The following is a 24887-nucleotide window of genomic DNA, read 5'->3' as shown; positions in this document are numbered from 1 at the left end:
CCATCTGGAAGCATTTGGGTTGCTTCTGCCTTTTAGCTCTTGTGACTAATGCTGCTATGAACATGGGTGTACCAATTTGTGCTTTTAATTGTTTGCAGACATACCCAGAAGCAGACTTGCTGCATCGCATGGTAATTCTGTTTTTAATGTGTTGAGGACCTCTGTACTCCTTCCCATAGCAGGTGCCCCACAGACAACAGTGCACAGAGGTTTCAATTTTTCTGCATCCTTGCCAACACTTGTTATTTTGTCTTTTCTTTTTTTCCTCATAACCATCCTAATGACTGGGCGGTGATCTATCATTGTGGTTTTTATTAGCGTTTCCCTAGCGGTTGGTGATATGGAACATCTTTTCCTATGCATATTGACCATTTGTATTTTCTTTGGAGAAATGTTTAAGTTCTTTGGTCATTTTTAAATCAGCTGTTTGTTTTCTTGGTGTTCAGTTGTAGGTCGTGCTCTCCTGTTTCAATCTCCCTTTTCTGTTAATGAGATGTGCAGGCTTGCCAAAGTAAAGAAGGTTCTTGGGGGCCAATCAGAGAAGTATTTCTTTTCCAGGATTACAAGTGATGTCAGGAATCAAAGGAATCATAAGGAGAAGAGGTCGAGACTACCTGCCTCACCTCAATTCTCAGCAAGAACACTAAGCCAAGAAAGGGATTTAAATGAGTCGCCAGCCCTTAGGAGCACTGAGGAATGAAGTCCGCACAGCCAAGAGAGGCAGAGAGACGAGAGCAGGGAGCAGGGAGTCAGATTCGTGTCCAGGAAGGTGGTCCTGAGCAAAGGACCAGGGAATCCAGCGTTGCTTTCGACTTGTCCTTTGGGTGTTTTCTGGTTATTGATGTAGGACAGCCTGCTGTGTTACAGGCTTAGAGAGAGGACATGTACTTTCCTTTTCCAGTACTAGCAAATTTATTAGATTCTTAGGTATTTCTTCTCTTTAGTCACCAATGTGAGATTTATGTGTGTTTTTATTTTACAATGCTCATTTCATGAAGAATAAAATGAAACTGTTTTTACTTGAAGAAGTTAACATACCCCAATTTGACAAGCCTCTGTAAAGAATTCGTGTACTGAAAAATTGAAGGAAAAATAGGAAAACTGAGAACATTAACCAGGGCATAGACTTTAAGAAAGAGTAGTAGCAAAGTATTAAAAAGAGAAACTTAAAAAGTTACTAATCTTTCTGTAAGCTTTGAGAATTATCTGTACACTGTACTATTTAAGAATAAAATGAACTGTATTCAGAAAATTTGCTACAGGAATTGTTCTTCTGCTGTAAACAACTAGAGACCTGGACAAAATGTATGAAACAAGTGTTTATAAACATTGGACAAAGCTGGCAGCGCATATGATTCCTAAGAGAAGGGAAACAAACAAGAGAGCCCTAAGATCGATTCAGCTTTCTTCTCAGAGGAATTTCCAGGATATTGATCTATAAACATTACAGGTAAAACTCCACAAGACCAGGGAAAGAGTCACAGGAAAACAACAGTTTGAATAGTTAGCAAGGCTCACACAGGTCTGGGAAGTGTTCACACTGCCATGACCCAGAAGCTTTACACTTGAGCAGTGGGGATAAATTAATACTAGATTGAAACTTGCTTTGAACTCCCAGGATAATTCAGTGGGGAGAAGAAAGTCTTTTCAACAGATGGCTCTGAAACAAATGGATATCCATATGCAAGGAAAAAAAAAAAGGTTACTGGCTCTTACTTTGCCCTTGTAGGAAGGAAAAAATCCTCTATCCTGTTAGGTTCTCTGGCTGGTCTGAGAATCACACTGACATAAGACAGATAAATGGGAAAAGAATATACAGATTTTATTAAATTTTTACAGATACATGGATGTCTGTACAAGAGAATGAAGATGTGAGGGATGACCAGAGCAGGAAGCTTTCATACCTTTTAGATAAAAAAAGACAATCAATTTGTGAAGAATTGACAAGACAAAGAACTTTTGGTTAGGAGTAGTACATGGTGAAGAAGTAAACAAGGCTTATTTGTACAGATTTATTGGCCCCAGTGGAGAAGGAAATGGCAACCCACTCCAGTATTCATGCCTGGAGAATGCCAGGGACAGAAGTGCCAAATGGGCTACACTCCAGGGGTCGCAGAGAGTCAGATATGACTGAAGCGACTTAGCACTCACGCATTGGCCCCAAACTCCGTTTCTGGCGATCAGGATTTCTTCCTTCCTCCTGGCACAGGGAGGGTACCTTTCACGTGGGGGTTGCATCTCCTGCTTTCAGGAAGAAAAGGAGGGTCAGAGTGCCCTTCTTATACCTATTGTTTCCCAAATGCCTTTTACTCAAAATAATCAGTATGCTAAGGTGGCATATCTTGGGGTAACATGCTTTGAGCTCCTTCATACCAGATGCAGTTCAAAGTGGATTACAGACCTAAATGTAAGTGCTAAAACTGTACCACTCTAAAGGAAAGCATGGGAGAAAACCTTGGTGACTTTGGGTTCGATAAGATTTTCTTTTAATGTGAAAAGCTGGAATTGCAAAAGAAAAACAGTTGATAAATCTTTATTACAGTCAAACACTTTTCCTCTTTGAAAGACACTATCAGGAAAATGAAGCAACACTTTGGGAGGAAATATTTGTAAAACGTGTATCTTATAATAATACTTAAATCCGCCATATATGAAGAACTCTTATGACGTAAGAATGTAAACACAACTGAAGATGGGAAATGTGGACATTTCACCAAAGAAGATATGTGAACAGATGGGAAGCACATGAGAAAATGCTCAGCATCTTTATTATTGTTGTTGTTATTAAAAAAATATATCTATCTGTGCTGGGTTTTAGTTTCGGCTTGATGGATTCTTAGTTCCCTGACCAGGGATTGAACCCAGGGCCCCTGCATTGGGAGCATGGAACCTTAGCCACTGAACCACGAGGGTAGACCCTCAAGATCTTTAATCTTTAGGAATATGCAGATTAAAGACATGATGAGATGCTGCTGAGCATCTATTAGAATGGCTAAGATTTAAAAGGTTGATAGTACCAACACTTAGTGTGGGTAAAGATGTGGAGCACCTATATGTCACATATTTCCAGCAGGAAAGTAGTTTGGCAGTTTCTTATGGAGTTAAATGTATACTTACTGGAAAAATCCAACAATCCTGCTTCTAAGGATTTACCAAAGAAAAATATAAACATATGTCTACACAGGTGCTTGTACTTACATGTTCGTAGTAACTTTATAGTTGCCCCAAACTGGAAACAATCCAATCCCTGGTGGTGTTGAATGAGTAAACAGATTGTGATAAATTCATACAGTGGAATATTATATTCAACTATAAGGGATGAATTGGTACATTAAAAGCTTGGATGTATTTCAGAAGCATTATGCCAAGTGAAAGAAGGCAGACACAGAGGATTACTTAATGTATGATTGTATTTTTATGAAATTCCAGAAAAGCCGGAACTGTAGGCACAGAAAACTGTTGCTCAGTGATAGAATTGAGGGAAGTAGAACTCTTTGGGGTGATGGAAATGTTCTATATCTTTATTGTGGAGGTAGTTGTACAACTGTATACATCAAAATTTGTAGACCTAAATTCACTTAAATTGAGTCAATTTTATCATATGTAAATTATACTTCAGTAAAGCTAATTATTTAAAAAATAAAATGATATGCCAAATTATGTTTTAAAGTTTGCGCTATAGAAGTGGGCATTAAATTTGCTGCAGTTTTGCTTTTGCTAGGACATTTGAGGTTATTTGTAGTTTTTTACTGTTAGAAATAATGCTGCTATGAACAATTTGGTCTATGTCTTCTGGTAACAAAGATACGCATTTCTGTATGCACCTAGGAGTAGTTCTGCAAAATCACATGTGTTGTTAAAAGATACACTGAGGCATATTAAAATTTTTAAGAGTTTGAGCAAAAATTGATGCAAATGGGGCAAAGTCTTTTATGGAAAGGAGGTGGAAGCAAAGCTTATTTGTTTGGCTGTAGCTTAAGCAGTAGCTTTATTTGGGAAAGCCTAAATTGGCTGTTTATGATTGGTTGTCCTTAAGTTTTTATTTTTAAACTTGAGGCATTACAGGTTCAGATTTTGGTTTGCTTACAGGCTACTAAAGCATTAAGGGCACTTCAGTTGGTTGGCCTCTATTTAATTTAACAGTATGTACATTTATGTTGGTTACTGTCAAGAAGTTTTCCAATATGGTTGTACCAATTTACATTGCGTAGTAAGTTGCTCTACATTCTCACCAATGCTTGAGATTATTTGTCTTTTTCATTTTAGTCACTTTGGTATATGTAAAATAGCATTGCCTAGTGGTTTTAATTTGCATTTCCCATGATGACTAATGAGGTTGAGTATTAATTCATACCTTTATTGACTGTGTGGTATCTTTTCTTGTGAAAAAAAAACCAGGTCGCGTCAGTCATGTCTGACTCTGTCCGACCCCATAGATGGAAACCCACCAGGCTCTGGCCCTAGGATTCTCCAGGCAAGAACACTGGAGTAGGTTGCCATTTCCTTCTCCAATGCATGAAAGTGCAAAGTGAAAGTGAAGTCGCTCAGTCGTGTCCGACTCTTAGCGACCCCATGGACTGTAGCCTATGAGGCTCCTCCGTCCATGGGATTTCCCAGGCAAGAGTACTAGAGTGGGGTGCCATTGCTGTTAAACCTTTTATTATTACTGTTAATATGTAGGAGTTATTTGTATGTATGTGGATATTTTTATCCATATTAAGTCCTTTATCCAGTACATAAGCTACATATATCTTCCTCCTATCTGTTACTTGCCTTTTTTCTCTCTTAATGGTGGCGTTTATTTCTCTTCAAAATGTGTGAAGAAGGTATCCTGAAGATTTGGGGCAGACCCATAAATGGGAGATTTCATTAAAGACTCTTTACATTAATCAACTATAATGTAGGATAGGAGTTTGTTATTTTGTGGTTTTGATATCTGTTGTTTTAACTATGTTATTATTCTTATTAACTTCTTAAAAAGTGATTGGATATACCATTTTAAATTTTTCTTAAAAAAATTAAAAATCCAACTGTATACAGTGTCTCTAATTAGTATTCCTTACTTTTTTATTTTCTAAGTGTCATTTCCCCTTGTAGAAAACATTACTCCTACTCAAAATGGTTTCTATACTTTTTTAAATAATTTGTTTTGACCTGTTTAGCACTGATTTATTTCTCTTGTGCATTGCAAGTATTTTAAAGTATCTGCTATTCAAATTAAATAAATAATTTCTATTGTATGAACAAATGATTTATTCTTCTTCTCTGACCTCTGTAATTTGAAAACTACATTGAATACTTAAGTGAATACTGCCTGTAACTTACTATAACTTTTCTCCATGGCATTTTTAACAGTTCAAAGAAAGTTTTTATTTTTTTAATTAATTTATTTTAAGCTGACTTTTTTCTTTTGTATAATTATTTATTTATTATTTGTTATTTTTGGCTGTGCTAGGTCTTCCTTGCCATAGGGGCTTTTCTCTGGTTGTGGCAAACAGGGACTGCTCTTCGCTGTGGTGCGTGGGCATCTCATAGCGGTGCCTGTTCTTGTTGCAGAGTGCAGGATCTGGGGTGCGCAGGCTTCCCTAGTTGCTGCACGTGGGCTCAGGAGTTGTGGCTTCCGGCCTCTGGACCACAGGCTCAGCATTTGTGGCACATGGACTTAGCTGCTCCGCGGCACGTGGGATCTTCCCGGATCAGGGATCAACCCTGTGTCTCCTGCATTGGCAGGCAGATTCTTTAGCACTGAGCCACTAGGGAGGCCCCAAAGACAGTCTTTTAAAGTAGTGATTTTGGTTTTTTGATGGAAGGATTAGAAAGTTCATCTCATAGTATGCTAATAGATTGGGAATATTCTGTAGTCTTTCATTAGAAGAGAGCAGAATTATATGCATTTATATTTTTTCCTACACCTGTATATATTCTTTTGAGTTAGATGAAGAATAAGCCAATTTGTTGCCTTTAATTAGCTTCTTAAGCTCTCAGTTCCTGTTCATTGTCTTTACCCTCTGTTTAATGTCAGTATCAGCTCCATTTTTTAGTGCATTTTTAAAGAGTAAAATGATCTAAATTTACTTGAATTTCTATTAGTGTTCCTTCTTTTGAGATTAAATCTGACAGAATTTAAACTTTAGAGAACATTATACATATTTTTTTTAAATAAAGAAAAAATGATCTTTGTGGTACTAGACTAAAAACTTTTGTTTGGTGCTTTGCCACGATTAGACTAAGGCATAATCTTACATTTGTGAGATTTTGTTGTATGAAGGTATTGTTAAGGAGCAAATTTTAATGTGATTTGTATCAAAACTCAGCTAGTTTATTATTTAAAAGTAAAGGAAATATTGGGTTAAAGCTAGTAAAAAAATTTTTTTTTTCTTTAATAGGTAATTAATAAAATGTCTCCAACTTCGCTAAAGATCACACTAAGGCAACTCCTGGAGGGGTCTTCAAAGACCTTGCCAGAAGTATTAACTATGGAATATCGGCTGAGTCAAGCTTGTATGGTAAGAATTTTTCTTTAAAGTAATTTCATTTTCTAGTTGTGAAAGTCATATATGTTCATTATAGAACATGATAAATATAGAAAATTTATAAACAAGAAAATTGAAACTGTCTGTGAATTTACTCTGTGAAAATACAGTGGACCAGTTAGCTTAAGGTGTGTGGAAATACTAGATTGTTAAGCCTTTATGAAATACAATTACATTTGCATGTAATTGTAAGAAGGACTCTAACCTCTTGAAATTCAAGTAGAAATTATAACCATTTTCAGAAATTATATGCCATTTTCAGGCATAGGCAAGAAGCATAAATTCTCTAAATCTAAATATATATAAAATGCACAAAGGGAAGTTATTAGTCAGTTACGTGTTTCAGTTAATAGACTAGCATTAAAATGCCATTATGGATACACTTAAAATAGGCAATAATCACATAGAATATTACTGATTTCATGAAATATTTTGGTCATAGTGATTTCTTCTTCCAGATAAATTCTTTTAAAGCAAAATTACCTCTTTTTGTTGTTGTTGTTATGTGTAGAGAACCTTTGCATTAATAAACTCATCTAAAGGGAATATTATGTTTACTATCTAGGAAGCAGATATACCTAATAGACTTCCATGTCCTGGAATATCATTGTGAAGATACTCAAAGTAGTTCATATAACCATAAATTAAGCTCTATTAGTCACATCTTCAGAGAAGGCAATGGAACCCCACTCCAGTACTCTTGCCTGGAAAATCCCTTGGATGGAGGAGCCTGGTGGGCTGCAGGCCATGGGGTTGCTAAGAGTTGGACACGACTGAGTGAATTCACTTTACTTTTCACTTTCATGCCTTGGAGAAGGTAATGGCAACCCACTCCAGTGTTCTTGCCTGGAGAATCCCAGGGACAGGGGAGCCTGGTGGGCTGCCCTCTATGGGGTTTCACAGAGTCGGACACGACTGAAGTGACTTAGCAGTCATATCTTGAGGTTACTCCGTAGTTTGTAAATTGCAATGAGGTCTTTTATTATAAGTCAGTACTGTGCTTGGTACTTTATATGCATTCTCTCCATTAAATATTACACCATCTCTAGAAAGCAGGTATTATTATTGTTTCCACTTTGCAGATGAGGAAACAGTGGCATAGAAGAGTAACCTACCTCAGGTGATGCAGCTATTAAGTGGCACAGACATGGCAGGTGAAGCCCAGTGTCGAGTCTTGACCACCACCCGATATACCTCACACAGTCCCTCTTTTCCACTGTACATTTAGCGCACTGACTGGATGGATTGGTTCCTTCCTACCGTCATTCTCCCAGCAAATACGCTAGCCATATGCCAGGCACTGTGCTGTGCATTACATTGTTGTATGTCCTTGTTCTCATGTAATTTATGGTTTCCTGAGACTATAAAGGACAAATAAAATAAGTAAAATAATCACCAGTTGTGGTAAGTGCTCTAAAGGAAACATACAAGGTTGGTGATAGCATGATGTGGGAAAAGAGGGAATGGGGAAGCTTTAGATAAGTGGGTCCAGGAAAACATCTTGAGATGTTAGCTCACCTGTCACCTGAAGGGTGAGACATGAGCATGCTGAAAAGCCTTATGGGTTTCAGCAGGGGGTGATTTGGTTTGATTTGTTTCAAGAAGGTAATTTATTCCTGCTGAGTGATGATGGGGTCGGAGGGCTTTCAGAGCGGAGGTGAAGATCAGATATGAGTTTACTGCAGTAATCCAGGCGCAAAATAGTAGTGGCTTAGACACAAGTGGTGGCGGTGGTGAGGAATAAATGGATTTGAGATAGATGTAGGAGACAGATAGGCCTTGATGGATATGAAGGACAGAACACATTTAGGAGTTGGAGTTTACAGGTGTGGGTTAGAAATTTAAGTCTGAAGGACTGCACCAGTTTAAAAACAAACAAACAAAACTTTGGAGATTTACTTATTTACTTAACAAATAAGTGCTTATTACCATGTGCTCAGCATGAATACATAGGTGAACAAAACAGACATATCCCTCCTCTCATGGAACTTACTTTATAGTGGGGCAGATAAACTATAAATAGATAAATCTGTCAAATATGTAGTATATTATTATAAACACTAAGGAGAAAAAGTAAATTGGGAAGAAGGGTATGGAATAAGGAGGACAGAAGTTGAACTTGTAGATAGGATGACCAGGGAAGACCCCACTGAGATGGAGATCTTTGAGTGAAAACCTGGAAGAAGTATGGTAGTGAGTCATGCACATACCTGGAGGGCACCTGCGTACAAAGCTCTGAGGGGAGTGAGGGGTGGCCTCGTGGATAGAGTGGGGCAGGGGTGGTCAGTGGGTGAGAAAGAGCAGAGCTGACAGGGTGGGGAATGGCTGTGCAGAGCGTAGGGGCCTTGGAGGTCTTTATAAGACTTCATAAGATTGCTGCGGGGGTGCCATAATTCTCATGGCCTGCAACCGGAAAGGCAGGAACGTGGAGTAGAATTGCTCTCATGGCATTTTATGGGATCATGTCCATACAGTACCCAGGGCAGAAGAATGAGTTTCTGCGAAACTGAAGTTAAATTCATAAAAGACTTAATCGATTTTCTCTCCTTTTCACTTCACTTCAACATGTGGCTGTAGGTAGGGTAGTAATCTTCCCTGAACATTTCCTGTACAGTAGTCATCTGTTTTAGCTATGTCAATTGCTTGCTTTTGTTCTGAGTAAAATGGGGAGGCACTGGATGTTCTTTGAGCAGTGGAGGGCCAGAATCTTATATGTTAACAGAATTGATTGCTTAGGCACTGCTGTGTTGAGTTTAGAGTGGATAAGATCATATCCTGATGCTGGGAAAGACTGAAGGTCAAAGGAGAAGGGGGCAGCAGAGGATGAGATGTTAGATAGCATCACTGATTCAATGGACATGAATTTGAGCAAGCTCCAGGAGAGAGTGTAGGACAGAGGAGCCTGCTGTGCCGCAGTCCCTGAGGTCACAAAGAGTTGGACATGACTTAGCGACTAAATGACAAGAAGATCGTATAGAAGGAAATGAGCAGTGGAAGAGGAGGACAGAGGTGGAAGGAGCAGGAGAGCATGGTGTCATGAAAGCAGGAGAGGAGTGCCCCAAGGAGGAGGAGTGCTGCCAAAGCCTCTGGTAGACAAGAATAAAGGCATACTATGCGACGGCAACACTGAAGATACAGGTGACTTTGGCAGGCCATTTCAGGGGTGTGCTGAGGCAAAAGTTACAGTGTGGTAAGTTGGGGAGGGGAGGGGAAGTGAGTAAATGGGATGTGAAGAAGCGAAGACTGTGTTCACAGCCTTTTCTTCTTGAAAGCGAAACAGGGTAGAAGCTGAGGCTGTGAAATCAAGTGAGATTCCTTTTTTATTTTGAAGGTGGAAGTTACTAGGACATGTTTGTAAATGATTGGGAATGATCCAACAGGGGAAAAGGATTATGTTGATGCTACTAATAATAGTTAACATTTACTGAGCACTTACTGTCTGTCAGACATTGTATTGGGATATTGATATAAAATAATCGTGGAGAAGGCGATGGCATCCCACTCCAGTACTCTTGCCTGGAGAATCCCATGGGCAGAGGAGCCTGGTGGGCTGCAGTCCATGGGGTCGCTGGGAGTCGGACACGACTGAGCGACTTCCTTTTCACTTTTCACTGTCATGCATTGGAGAAGGAAATGGCAACCCACTCCAGTGTTCTTGCCTGCAGAATCCCAGGGGCAGGGGAGCCTGGTGGTCTGCTGTCTATGGGGTCGCACAGAGTCAGACACGACTGAAGCGACTTACCAGCTAAGCAGCAGGATGGAGGCATTATCATTTCATATAAAGAAACTGGGAAGTAGAGAAATTACTGGCCCAGGGTCACATAGTTACCAGGAGATGAGCCCAGATAGTTGAAGTGTAGGCACTTAACCACTGAGTTATACTGTGTACATTGACCACGCCAGGAAGAGAGAGAGAGAGACCTTCTCGGGTATAGCCCTTGAGAAGAGGGCAGATGAATGGGAAGGCAGGGGAGGACTGGCCTTTGGCAGGGGAGGGTCCCTTCTGCCTTAGTTGGGACTCAGAAGGCATGGTGCAGATGGCTGTAGTTGGACTGCAGGTTTTTCGATAGTGAGAAGAGAATGTTCATGTCTTAGGGCTTCTCTTTCTTTTTTTAAAATAAAGGTTAAGTCATTAGCTGAGAATATAGTGTAGGCGGTTAAATCATTAGTTGAGAATCTAGTGTAGAGAGTAGAACTTGCCTAGGGGTAGACGTTGAGAGGACAAAGACAGTGGAAGTCATATCTAGCAGTGGGAGAAAGCACGGATTGTGAGGCAGTTTTCTGTGCCTTTGAGGTTTGTGATCATGACTTTTACGGAGCCAGTCACAGCCTTATGGTTCGTCTGCAGTGAGATTTAGCTGTGTGAACGCAGGCAGAGATAAATGGTGGGGTTTAGCTGGTGCTGAGATTTTGGCAGAATAGAATAAATGGGAGAAAAAGGTTTGAGGGAGATGAGGGCATTTTCAAGAAAAAAATGACTGCATTAAATAACTGGGGAAACTGGGCTGGATGAAGAGCAAAGTGAAGCCAGAACAAATGGTGAGAAAGTCATAGGTCACTGGAGCTCAGTAAGATTGGGGGTTTGAAGCAGTGGAGATACTTAGCAAATAAGAATAGGAGGAGGTGATCAGAGGTGGTCCAATCTCTGAATGTCGTGGCTCAGGGTGTGGCCATGAGAGTGGGGACTAAAGGGGCTGGAAGAGCAGGGCTCGTCAGGAAGGAGGATGCCCAGAAATTCTTCTTTGAATCTTGATTTTCTTTCAGAAAGGCCATGACTTTCATGAAGGCGTTAGGGCAGGTAAGTGACACTTGTTTCCTTGGCTATTATGGAAACGGGATTTTTGAGCATATATTGTTTAAAAAAGACAGTTGTTTTATTAGTGAAAATCAAACTTTTGTAAAGATTGAAAAAAAATTTTAATATTACCAACTGACACATGAGGGAAGATCAATCTTTGAAACCAAAATTGTTTTAAAAATTCCAGTAGCCTTGTCGCTGTTCCCTAATGTATATATAAGAAGTAATCCTGCTCCTAGCAGTCACACGGACTACCTCTGCTGAGTGCAGTGTGGGTTTGTCAACTCATTCTGCAGCTGAAGCCTTTGAAAGATGCCTTTGTTCTCTTGCAAAAAGCCCTGAAGTTCCTGCTTTTCTTTTGTACTGCCTGGTGAAACCCCAGCCATGTTGAGCCCTGCCATCTACCACTTTGCCTGTACCTAGCAGCTCAACATTGCCTTGAGAAAAAACTGAATGACATAATTAGCAGCATCTGCAAATGGTATTAATTCCTATTTTTGCTTGTCATCTTCAATCAGAATATTAAGAAAAAGCAAGCAATTGATTTTTGTTCTAGCAAATTTGCAATCATTTTTTTATGTATGAGCTCATATCCCTATAAACAATAGCTGTCATTTATGTTGTATAAAATGAGTTCTTTCCCTCTGCATGTATTTTACATATTTACCTTTCTTGTGTTTTTATCACTTTAATATAGTACAGACTCTAGATATACTTTATCTGAATAAAAGTTTATATTCTCTGAGCGGTAAGCTTCAGTAAACACTAGTCACTATGGTAGAATTCTCTTCACTTCTGGCATGATATAGTATAAGAAATAAAAAATCCTTTTAGAGAACACATGGAGCTGACTCAGAGGAGATGGTTATATGTTTAATAGAAAACATACATTCATCCCACTGAATCCCTGCAAATTCTTGCTGCATGTGGATCAGAGCTTACACCTCTGATTTGAGGAGGATCCATGTGCTACTTTGGAGAAGGCAATGGCAACCCACTCCAGTACTCTTGCCTGGAAAATCCCAAGGGGGGAGGAGTCTGGTAGGCTGCAGTCCATGGGGTCGCTGGGAGTCGGACACTACTGAGCAACTTCCTTTTCACTTTTCACTTTCATGCATTGGAGAAGGAAATGGCAACCCACTCCAGTGTTCTTGCCTGGAGAATCCCAGGGACGGGGGAGCCTGGTGGGCTGCCTGTTTGTGGGGTCGCACAGAGTCAGACACGACTGAAGCAACTTAGCAGCAGCAGCGGCAGCAGGGTGCTACTTGGGTTATGCTGCTAAAGTGTTCAATGTATGTTAATAGAAGCCCTTCTTAACTTAAGAAAGGTATTATTTTTAGGTATACCGTTAGATATTTTAAGGAAAAAGGACTGAAACCAAGTGACGTCAAAGTTCTAATTCACAGGGCAGGGGCTTATCAAGCTACTTTTTAATGATGAGTAAGTATGCACCCTCATCTTTCAGCATAACCTCTTTATTCAGAAAGCAGAGTCTATTCTGAGTAAAACTGTTAAAATGTTCTTGCATAACCAAATGTTTGTTACAATTTGCTAATTATAAAGTATGTTAGCAGATTAATTAAACTACCAAATTAGAGGAATGATTGTCAGAAATGCTCTTAACGTCGAGAATAAACTTCTTCCATTAGAACTTACAAAAGAATTTTAAAAGGATTAACTCAGATTTGCTAGAGTTACCAACTGGAGTTTTGAGTGAGTACCTCATGAAACCTTCTGAAAAACCTGAGTTTCCTACATGGCACGAATGTTTTATCTGTGCTGGATGAAAAATGTTGTTAGTCTGAAATTAAGTAGCATTGAAGATTTGAGTAATATTCTCTTTGCTTTTGTCTTTCAGTAGACTGTTGAGAAGGTATATAGCATTGACTTGAGAGCTTAAAAGAGATTCTTGTAGAAAGAATGTTCCAGGATTGTTTTTATTTACTCTGTCCAGGGAACGTAAAACTTTCAAATTGGCTGGGATCATAGCATCAATGTTCAATATCACCATTGATCAGATACTGGAATCCTGTAGTCAGGTGGCTAAACCTTGGAACCCTACAGTATCCACATTTAATTATGCATAAATCCCCCTTCCTTCTATCTCCTGAGGCAGCCTGCTGCCTTTGGTTCCCAGATTGCTTCTTTAATTATTTAGCCTTTTAGTGATAAACTTATTTTTTAATGTCGGCCGGTTGGCCTTGTATGTTTAAATATTTTCATTCCTCACAAGAATTATGCACATTCTAAGCATGGTTGAAATTCCCTACCACAGCGCATTCTCTTTCTTGTTTTTAATTTTTTTGAGATAATTGTAGATTTACATGTAGTTTTGAGAAATAATATGGAGAGGTCCTCCATACCTTCTACCCAGTTTCCCAAATGGTAACATTTGTATAACTGTAGTATGTGATCACAACCAGGAAACTGACATTTTCCTCCCTTTTAGAAGGAGGTTATGGATTGCTTCATACTTAAAATCCTGTGGGGATACTGTGTGACTATGCTAAGTGATGACTATACTTGAAATAAGAGAAGTAGAGCTTCTCGTGATAACCTGAGGTGGTCTGGTGTTTTAATTCAGTGTGAGCAAGATGATTCAGCAAAACAGCAGTATGCATATTAATTATGCATAAAGTCCCTTTCCCTGTACCTTAAGTAATTTTCCTCTCAGTTCAGTGTAGAGGTTAGAAGACAGATCTGGGCCCTCCACCCTCCCCTGCCTTTTTTACCTCTTTTACAGCAGAGATTTCATTTATAATTTTATTAGAAAAAGTTTGAAGGCTTAAATCACTGGATGAGTTCAGTAGACTGTATTCAAGTTAGAAGCATCAGGCTTAGCATGTTAGGTCATCATCCAAATTCTGTGGGGGCTTAATTTAAGGGGAGTAGGGGAAGGAACATATACAAAAATTTCAACTTTGCAGAAAAAGATGTGCTATAGAAAAATATGCCTAGTCCAAGGTAGTTTGTGTCAATTCAGTAATTAAAATCTGGTAATACCAGAAAAAAAAATATTAACATTTCTTATGTCTCTACTTGACAGTTTTAATAGATAAAGACCAGAATCCAAAGTGGAAACCAGCTGACCTAAAAGAAGTTACTGATGAAGATTTGAATGATTACTTCAAATCTCTGGGAAGTAATGATTTGAAACTTTGAAATGATTGGATTTTTAAAATATTATTTTGGAGCAGAGGTTGCCAAACTATGGCACATGGGCCAAAGCCAACCTGCTGCCTGTTTTTTTATATATTGCTCAGCTAAGAATGGCTTTTGCATTTTTAAATTTGGGAGAAAAGAAATCAAAGACCAATATTGTCATGGCATGTAAAAATTACATGAAATTCAAATATGATTGTTTATAAATGAAACTTTATTGGAACATGGTTTTACTCATCTGTTTACATATCTATGGCTGCTTTGAGTAGTTGCAGTAGAGATTGTAAGGCCTGCAAAGCCTAGAATATTTACTTATCTCGTCCTTTTCACTGGAGGTTGGGGCTGGTGCACTGGGACGAACCAGAGGGATGGTATGGGGAAGGAGGAGGGAGGGGGGGTTCAGGATGGGGAACATGTGTATACCTGTGGCAGATTCATGTTGATGTATGGCAAAACCAATACAATATTGTAAAGTAATTAACCTCCAATTAAAATAAATAAGTTTATATTAAAGAAAAAGAAGTTTGCCGAAGGTCTTTAGAGATTCCTGAGTTAGCATATCTAACTGAAATGGGAATTTTATGTTTTGGCTCTGGATATTGGTTTTTAATGTTCAGTTCAGTCATTCAGTTGTGTTCAACTCTTTGCAACCCCATGGACTGGACACACCAGGCCCCCCCTGTCCATCACCAACTCCCGGAGTTTACCCAAACCCATGTCCATTGAGTCAGTGATGCCATCCAGCCATCCCATCCTCTGTCATCCCCTTCTCCTGCCCTCAGTCTTTCCCAGCATCAAGGGCTTTTCCAGTGAGTCAGCTCTTTGCATCAAGTGGCCAAAGTATTGGAGTTTTCAGCTTTAGCATCAGTCCTTCCAATGAATATTCAGGACTGATTTCCTTTAGGATGGACTGGTTGGATCTCCTTGCAGTCCAAGGGACTCTCCAAGAGTCTTCTCCAACACCACAGTTCAAAAGCATCAATTCTTCGGCACTCAGGTTTCTTTGTAATCCAACTCTCACATCCATACATGACTACTGGAAAAACCATAGCCTTGACTAGACGGACCTTTGTCGGCAAAGTAATGTCTCTGCTTTTTAATATGCTGTCTAGGTTGGCCATAACTTTCCTTCCAAGGACTAAGCTTTTAATGTTAAGTTTAATGTTAAGTAAACTTATATGTAGGTTATAAAATGTTTTTTGGATACTTTGTTAACACTTCATAGAATTTCAAAGTATAAAAATCTATTTTAAAGAATTCTGTGTTACTGTAGCTGAAGTGTTCCTTTTATAACATTAGAAATCTCAAGCAGAGAGAAAAAGGTTATTATGATATTGTTTCTTCATTATTAACTCAGTCTTGGCCTTCCCTGAAGTTAATCAGAATCCCTTCCTATGGTGAAAGTAAAAGCATTATTTCTTGTTGCTTGCAATATTTGCTAATCTGGCAGAATGAGGTATTAGAAAATTCTTATCTCTTAAGATAGACACTCTGCAATTTACATCCAGACTTTGGTGTGATAATAGTAATTTGTCCTTACAGTAGTTCAAATCAGGAGAAAAAACTTGAAAACCCTCTGGTTTTCTGATTTCAAGAAAATACTTGAAACCCTATGAAATACCTTCAGTAATTGCTACTGTTGACAAAATAAGTTTAAGGTACACAACTGTCAAGGCTAAGGTTTTTCCAGTAGTCGTGTATGGATGTGAGAGTTGGAAGGCTGAGTTCTGAAGAACTGATGCTTTTGAACTGTGGTGCTGGAAAAGACTCTTGAGAGTCCCTTGGACAGTAAGGAAATCAAACCAGTCAATCTAAAGGAAATCAACCCTGAATATTTATTGGAAGGACTGATGCTGAAGCTAAAGCTCTAATACTTTGGTCACCTGTTGTGAAAAGCCGACTTATATGAAATGAGCCTGATGCTTGGAAAGACTGAGGACAGGCGGAGAAGGGGGCGATGGAGGATGCCATGGTCAGGTGGCATCATTGACTCAATGGTCATGAGTTTGAGAAAACTCCAGGAGATGGTGAAGGACAGGGAAACCTGGCGTGCTGCAGTCCATGGGGTCACAAAGAATTGGACACAACTGAGTGAACGACAATACAACTGTGGATATCCCAGACTTGGAATGTTAATGTCTAGGTAAGAATCATCTTTAAAGATCAGCTTATAATTTATTTTATAACTTGGTTCAGTTTTTCCTTCATTCCAAACCCCTCAGAAACTAAGAGAGCTTTAGTTTTGAAAACTGAAAAGCAGGCAGAACTGAAAAAGACAAAGATTATATCCAGCACTCTTTTCATAGATGAGAAAATTGCAGACCAGAAGGATTTGCTTTACAGTTTCTGTTCTTAGTATCTTTAACATGAATCATCCCTCCCTTCCCCCAAAATTAGGAACATATTTGGAAAAAAGATGCCATAGTAATGAATGAACATGTTTACGTTTATATTCTTTTGTTTGTTTGTTTTGGCTGCCCACCACTGCATGAGGGCTCTTCCCCGACCAGGGATCAAACCCATGCCCTTTGCAGTTGACACATGGATTCTTAGCCACTGGACCACAAGGGAAGTCCTACATTTATATTTTTAAAGCTCCTAAATGTGGATGCAAATGATCTAGGAAAATATTTTGTATAAATGGATTTTTATTTTCTTTGTATTTGCTAGAAATGCAGAAAATGTTAAGTCCTTTATGTTAAAAAATTTTGAAATCGCACAATGGGAAAAGGCAGTTGCTTGCATCAATTAAACAAGAACTCATAACTAGTTAATTGCAACTGGACTTTTATTGTACAGTTAGGAAAAGTGTTTTCACAAAAATATTTGGAAAAAATATACCATTTCATAGGTAAGTCTTACAGTGAACAGAATTTGCTAACAAATGTCATTTCAAGATGTAGGGAGTACGTCTGAGCTCGTGCCCACTGCTCCAGGGAAGACATGTCCAGTTTGGTCACAAAGATACAGGATGAGGGCATTATGATTAAGCAAGCCATTTATTTGTTAGAACTTTGTTTCTAAATTACTGCTCCTTGATATTATAATTTGTCTCTTAACTTCTGATTTCTAAAACTATATAATTACAAAAGTATAGTTCCCCTATCTCATAAAATGCCAATGATACCAAGTGGGCTATATCCGTGTCATGCTACTTGATTCATTCAGCATGTCTCTCTAATACTAATAAGGCAGTCTGACACAAACGATTCCTTTGGGACTAAGGTCACGTTTATCCTCTTCAAAATTGTGCTTTAAGTGCTAATAACCATAGGTAGTTTGCAAAGAACTGATAAGGCAACAAAGTGGGGTGGTTTCGGATCAAAGGCCTGTGCATGAAAGGTGGTGACTAGCACTGAAGAGAGGCTGCACGGGGAAGGGAGCGGTGAGAGCGCGTCTGGGGGTGTGCGGGCTTTTAAGTGAGGAACTGGCGCCGCTTCTCTGCTCATCTGCTGCTTCCACAGCCGCACCTGCAGGTACTCCGTCATCTGCTGGCACTCATCTCCCCCCTCCACTGGGTGTTCTTGAGGTAAAAGATTGAATGGTTTCGCGCATGTCATGTAGTAACCAATGGAGTGGTGGGCGGGGGGCGGGGGTCTTGCCCCCAAATAGCAATACTGGAAGCTTGTTTTTAGAGCCTCATGAGAGTGTTGTTTCTTGGTCCCTCTTTCCCCCACTTTCCTTTTCCTTATAGTTTGGTCACTATTCTTATTTCTTCGTGTTTGTGATCTAAGTTGGAACAAATGTTTTCAGTTCCAGTAGCTAATAATTCTTTCATCTTGTTTTATTATTGTCTGTCTCCTTCCTTCTCAAACAGCCTTTCTACTTTGTTCATGAAAGACCTTCAAATGGAGGAAATCTGATAAATATTAAGGCAGGGTAGAAGTTGAATTATCCTGTCAAAGATGTTCTTGTTTATCTTGCCATCACACCAAACTATATCTTGATAACAGTCATATGCAGTACATTTGATCCAGCTGTTGCTTGCCTGCCCCCAACATGGTTTATCCACTAACTCACTGATTATACAAACTTTAAGTCTCTGTGTCACAAGCTACTATAACTCTGTTAAAATGAGTTGGGAGGGAGGGGCTGGTGCTCAGTGACAAAGCCATAGAATCAGAGAGGGTGGCAACAGAGATTAGGCTTCTAGCTAGATTAAAATCTGGCAGACATCCTTGTATTACTCCCCTGGAAAGTAAAGGCCCAGGGCAAAGGAGGAACCTGAGGTTAAAATATTTAGGTATAATCAAAGCCTCCTAGTCTATATCCCTATGTATGCTGAAAAATCTAGTGTAATGCACTTTCATATGGCTTTGTGTTTTCACCATAATATGTATTATCTTATATACTTAATTATATCTTTTAAACAGCAATGACCTTGTAGTGAAAGTATATGATGTGAGATATAAAATGAATGAAAAATGACAACATCTAGGCTTTTGTCTGAGTCATTAGTATAAACACTCATGAAACTAAAATTTTCTGCATGAGCTGGAAATATGTTTTGCATGTTTTGGAAACTTTCTATTCTTACACTTGTGACTTCAGATCTTTGTATGAATGGGGTGGTGGTTTTTCTGTTTTGTAAAGTTGCTAGATTATAAGTACAACAGTACAGTACAAACCCTGGGAGTAGGTGAAGGTTAAATGACCAGTTTCACAAATGCAACTGAAAGATGACACGCCTGTCACTTTGAAGAATTTTCTTTGCCCATTTACCTTGGAGAATTTAGTCTGTTTGACTGTGGGCTTCAGGGTATAATGCTAAAATTAGAGGTCGCAATTCTGCCTGCTCATAAGGTCATATACATTTATGTCATTAGAGGTCACAAGCTTTTTTTCTGACTTTCTTTACTTTTGATTATAAGGGTCTACTGTATCTTAGTAAAAGGATCTTATAAGGTATCAGTTTTCTTGCAAGTTATATCTTCTCGGTATCTTCTTTCTGCTTTCCTGAATTTTCCATCACTATCTTAAACTAATCTTTTTTTTTTTTTCAGAAAACTTCCCCCAAAAGCCAAATTTATGAAAATAGTATAGTATATGGCTGTAAATGCCCCCATGGGCTTTTTTACCAGTAAAATATATATGTGAGTATTCCCTTTAAAGGAGTATTTGATCTTTTGTAATAACTATAAATCTCATGCATAATCTGAATAGTAATCTGAATGGTGCCTGTCCATGTGCCAGTAGTCCCTTACATCTGGGAGACAGTAAAACTTAACACACGTGCAGCACTGAGACTGGGTTCTTCTTCCTACCTTGCCAGCTAGGGTTTCTGTTACTTTATAGTTTTCTGGATTGCTGTTTATAAAAGCTATGCATGCTTGTTTTCTTATCTAGAAATATCACTGGGCTACCTAATTCAATGCAGTAAACATTGTCATGACTTCTATAAATTGTATCTTGTTAAGACGCTTATATGCAAAGTCTGAATTATCCAATAACAGCTGTGATTAGTTAGGGCCCTGACTAACTATCCAGGTGATAGTTATGCTTTTCATCTACAAATGTAAATATTTAATTAAGGACAGGGTTCATGGTAGACCTCTTCCACATGGGTTGCTTTCTTATGTTTGACCATTTGTGTTAAGGAGGGATCCAAACCTTGACCCAAAAGGTTTTAACAAACAAAACCCATCTTTAACCACTCTGGCTTGAGTGCCGTTCCCTTACCCAGGCATTTCAAGAAAAATCCTTTCATACCTTGTGGTTTTTGTTTAAATTGACAGTTATTTTAAAGAAATGTCTTTAAAATAACCATTTGTAAACCCAAGGTGCTTTTAAAATTCTTATTTCTTTGGTGATGGCATTACTGCCTCTGGAAGAAAGTGGTGTGACACACAGCTGATTGATTCCTGTGGCTCCAGAGGACTTACATTTAAACCTTTAATGACAAAAATCCAAGACCAAGCAGAGAGAAACTGCTGTTAATGTAGAACTGCTTAAAACACTTCATTTTATGTATTAGACTCTTGAAGCTATTGTAATATTTTTCTTTACACCCAGTGGAGTTATTTGTATTTATTCACACCCGTTTCTGCTATTGTTTCATGTATTTAAACTAGCACCAACTTTATCCACAGTTCAAGAAAGTGTTGTCATCCTACACATAGAATCAAGGCCCTTCACTCTCAATATATGGGATGTCATAGTACTTGAGGTTGTTGCCTGCCCACTGCTGCAAGGCATCACTCAAGATTTCCTGGGACAGGTGCTGTGCAAATTCGAAGACAACAATTTGAGGCCCTGGGGGTTCCTTCACTTCCTCTTTGACATTAACTAGAGAAGGTATCCTGGGTAGAAATTTCTCTTCAGGCATAAAGTTTTCTTCACTCACATGCCTCTTCTCACTCTCAAGTGTGGTGGGAAATGGGAAAGTTTGCTTTGATTTCATGCAGCCCATGTTATGAAGAGCTCTGACTGAGTGAAGGAAAGCAGTAGCAAAGACTACTTCAATAGCATCTTTGGAAAACACCAAGCATTGTCCACTTGATACTGACCAGTGTTTTTCCTCTCCAGGACACTTCAGAAATCAATATTCCCTTTCACCAATCTTCACATGTAGTGTTTTATCTGTCAAGAGAAGGTAAATTTCATTTTGAAGTCATATAATGCAAATACTGCCCACTTAGGTAGCAAGTAGAAACAAATCTTTATCACTTTACTAAGGTATCAACAGTTTTATCTTATCAATAGAAAAGATAATCATTCAAAACTGGCAATTAAGAAATAGGAAAACATTTTTTCAAGATCATGAAACTTTTATAAAACTGAAAACAGTCAAACTGTTGTTACCTTAGATTTTTTTTATGTACACTAGGGTTCAGCAAATAATATATAGCCTTTGGTTGTAGTTCACTGGAGGGACAAGAACACAGGTGGCCACAGTCCTGGGGAAAGCTCACTGGTATGAGCTCCTTTGGCCAGGTGAGATGCTGAGAAAGACTGAAGGCAGGAGGAGAAGGAGATAACAGATGATGAGATGTTTGGATGGCATCACTGACTCAATGGCCATGAGTTTTAGCAAACTCCAGAAGATAGTGAAGGACAGGGAAGCCTGGAATGCTGCAGTCCATGGGGCTGCAAAAAGTTGGACACAACTGAGTGACTGAAGGACAACAGTGAGCTTTTCTGGAGGTGGCCATAGAGAGAAGTGAAGAAGAGAAGTGAATGCGTTCAGTCGTGTCTGACCCTTTGTGACCCAGTGAACTGTAGCCTGCCAGATTTCTCTGTCCATTGGCTTTTCCAGGCAAGAATACTGGAGTGGGTTGCCATTTCCTTCTTCAGGGGATCGTCCCAACCCAGGGATCGAACCCAGGTTTCCTGCATTGCAGACAGACTCCTTACTGGTTGAGCCACAAGGGAAGTTCAGAGGTGATCATTTTCTCCCCCAAACCTGGCCCCACCCCCAGACCCTATAGGCTCCCTTACTGGGAACCCTCAAGGCAAAAAACCAATAGGGTGGGAACACAGACCCATCCATCAGCAGACAGGCTGCCTAAAGTCTTCATGAGCCCATAACTGCCAGCTAAACACACTCCTGGAAATAGCCCTGCCCACCAATGGACAGGAACTAGTTCTTCCCACCAGGAAGCCTGCACAAACTCTTAGACTGGCCTCGTGCACCAGGAGGCAGACAGCAGGAGCAAGAGGAACTACAGCCCTACAGCTTGTGAAATGGAAAGGGCAATCACAGAAAGTCAGACACAGTGAAGATGGCACAGGAATATGTCCCAGACAATGAACAAGATAAAGGGCCTAAACAACAACCAAGGGAAGTGAAGCTAGGTCGTCTACCCCCAAATAAAGAATTCAGAGTAATGACAGTACAGATGATCCAAAGTCTCAGGAAAAGAATGGAGGCACAGTACAAGAAGATACATACATGTTTAATAAAGAGCTAGAAGATCTAAAGAGATGAACAATGACAATAACTGGAAATACATGAGAATAAATCATCAGAATAAATGGGCAGAAAAATGGATGAGTGTGAGTTGGAAGACAGAATGGTGGGAATCAAAGAAAATACTAAAACAAGGGAAAAGCAACAAATAATATAGAAGTCAATTCCCATAAAGTTTTTCAGCAGAAACTCTGTAGGCCAGAAGGGCATGGCATGATAGATTTACAGTGATGAAAGGGAAGAACCTTCAACCAAGAATATTCTACCCAGAAATTCTCTCCATTCAGATTTGACAGAGAAATCAAAAGTTTTACAGACAAACAAAAGCAAAAAGAATTTGACACTATCAAACCAGCTTTGTAACACACTAAAGGAACTTCTTTAAGCAGGAAAGAAAAAAAAGCCACAACTAGAAATGAGAAAACTATGAATTGAAAAGCTCACTGGTAAAGGCAAACATACAGTAAAGGTAGGAAACCATCCAACACAAATACAGTATCATAACCAGCAATTGTGAGGAGGGTACAAATGCAGGATACTGGAAATGTATTTGAAATTAAAAGACCAGTAACTTAAGACAATCTTGTTTATATATAGAATGCTATATCAAAACCTCATGATAACTGCAAACCAAATATCTACAATAAATTCACTCAAACACACACAAAGGAATCCAGATACAGTACAAAAAGTCACAAGAGAAAAGAACAAGAGGAAGGGGAGGAAAAAAAAAACCTACAAAAAAACCCCCACCACAATTAACAAAATGGCCATAAGAACCATATATATTGATAATTACCTGAAATGTAAATGGATTAAGTATTCCAACCAAAAGAAATATATTGGCTGAATGGATTAAAAAAAAAAAAAAGGACCTTTATATATGCTGTCTATAGGAAACTCACTTCAGATTTAGGGACACATACAGTCTGTAAGTGAGGGGATGGAAAAAGATATTCCATGCAAATAGAAATCAAAAGAAAGCTGGAGGAGCAATACTTATCAGATAAAATAGACTAGAAAGACTGTTACAAGAGACAAAGGACACTACATAATGATAAAGGGATCAATCCAAAGAGATATAACAAGTATAAACATATATGCACCCCAAATAGTATTTGCCTTATATATTCAGGTGCTCCTAACAGCTATAAAAGTAGAAATTGCCAGTAACAATAATAGTGGGATATTTTAATAGCCCACTTTCATCAACACACCAGACAGAAAATCAATAGGGAAACACAGGCCTTAAGTGACATATCAGACTAGATGGAGATAATTGATATTTAAAGAGCATTCTGTTCAAAAGCAGAATACAGACTCTTTAAGTGCACATGGAGCGTTCTCCAGGATTGATCACATGCCGGGCCATAAGGCAAACTTCCTTAAATTTAGGAAAATGGAAATCAGATTAAGCAGCTTTTCTGACCACAACACTATGAGATTAGAAATCAACTACAAGAGGAAACTTGTAAAAAACACCAACATGTGGAGGCTAAACAAAATGCTACTAAAAAATCAATAGATCACTTTAGAAGTCAGAGAAAATAGCTACAGACAAATGAAAACAAAAGCCACAATGACCCAACAACTATGGGGTTGCAGGAAAAGCAGTTATAAGAGGAATTTTATAGCCATACAAGTTTACATCAGGAAACAAACCTAACCTTACACCTAGAGCTACTAGAGAAAGAACAAACAAAACCCAGTTAGTAGAAATCATAAAAACCAGAGCAGAGATAAACGAAAGAGACAAAGAAAACAATAGAAAAGATCAATGGAAAAAAAAGCTGGCTTTCTGAAAATATAAAATGGATAAACCTTCAGCCAGATTCACCAAGAAAAAAAGGGATCATCTTGAGATTCCGCCTGGGGCATCTTCCAGCATTAACACTACAAGGCTGAATCCCCCGCCCACCTCCCTCCCCATACCATCTCTTTGGGTCATCCCAGTGCACCAGCCCTGAGCACCCTGTGTCCTGCATCGAACCTAGACTGGCGATTCGTTTCTTATATAGTATTATACATGTTTCAATGCCATTCTTCCAAATCATCCCACCCTCTCCCTCTCCCACAGAGTCTAAAAGACTGTTCTACACATCTGTGTCTCTTTTGCTGTCTTGCATACAGGGTTATCACTACCATCTTTCTAAATTTCATATATATGTGTTAGTATACTGTATTGGTGTTTTTCTTTCTGGCTTACTTCACTCTATATAATAGGCTCCAGTTTCATCCACCTCGTTAGAACAGATTCAAATGTATTCTTTTTAATGGCTGAGTAATACTCCATTGTTTATATGTACCACAGCTTTCTTATCCATTCATCTACTGATGGACATCTAGGTTGTTTCCATGTCCTGGCTATTATAAACAGTGCTGCAATGAACATTGGGGTACATGTGTCTCTTTCAATTCTGATTTCCTCAGTGTGTATGCCCAGCAGTTGTATTGCTGGGTCATATGGCAGTTCTATTTCCAGTTT

General features: G+C 39.0%; 2 protein-coding genes across 2 annotated transcripts in view; one reads left to right on the top strand and one right to left on the bottom strand.

Annotated features, from left to right (window-relative positions):
- Window positions 1–14726, top strand: part of HIBCH (3-hydroxyisobutyryl-CoA hydrolase) — a 94093-nt gene extending 79367 nt beyond the window's left edge. Inside the window, exons 11-13 of the mRNA XM_040227857.1 lie at window positions 6387–6506; window positions 11298–11331; window positions 14378–14726. Of these exons, the coding sequence (XP_040083791.1) occupies window positions 6387–6506; window positions 11298–11331; window positions 14378–14493 (270 nt within the window). The 3' untranslated portion in view covers window positions 14494–14726. The remainder of the gene's footprint in view (window positions 1–6386; window positions 6507–11297; window positions 11332–14377) is intronic.
- A 5793-nt stretch (window positions 14727–20519) lies between these two features.
- Window positions 20520–20994, bottom strand: CUNH2orf88 (chromosome unknown C2orf88 homolog). The gene has a single exon (XM_040227866.1). The coding sequence runs from the start codon at window positions 20900–20902 to the stop codon at window positions 20615–20617; it is 288 nt and encodes a 95-aa protein (XP_040083800.1). The 5' UTR covers window positions 20903–20994; the 3' UTR covers window positions 20520–20614.
- Window positions 20995–24887: the final 3893 nt, after the last annotated feature.

The sequence above is a fragment of the Oryx dammah genome, unplaced genomic scaffold (genome assembly GCF_014754425.2).
Source record: "Oryx dammah isolate SB20612 unplaced genomic scaffold, SCBI_Odam_1.1 HiC_scaffold_27, whole genome shotgun sequence".
Taxonomy (NCBI): Eukaryota; Metazoa; Chordata; class Mammalia; order Artiodactyla; family Bovidae; genus Oryx; species Oryx dammah.
Note: the sequence above shows the minus strand (reverse complement) of the source record. Positions and strands in the feature narration are given on the sequence as shown.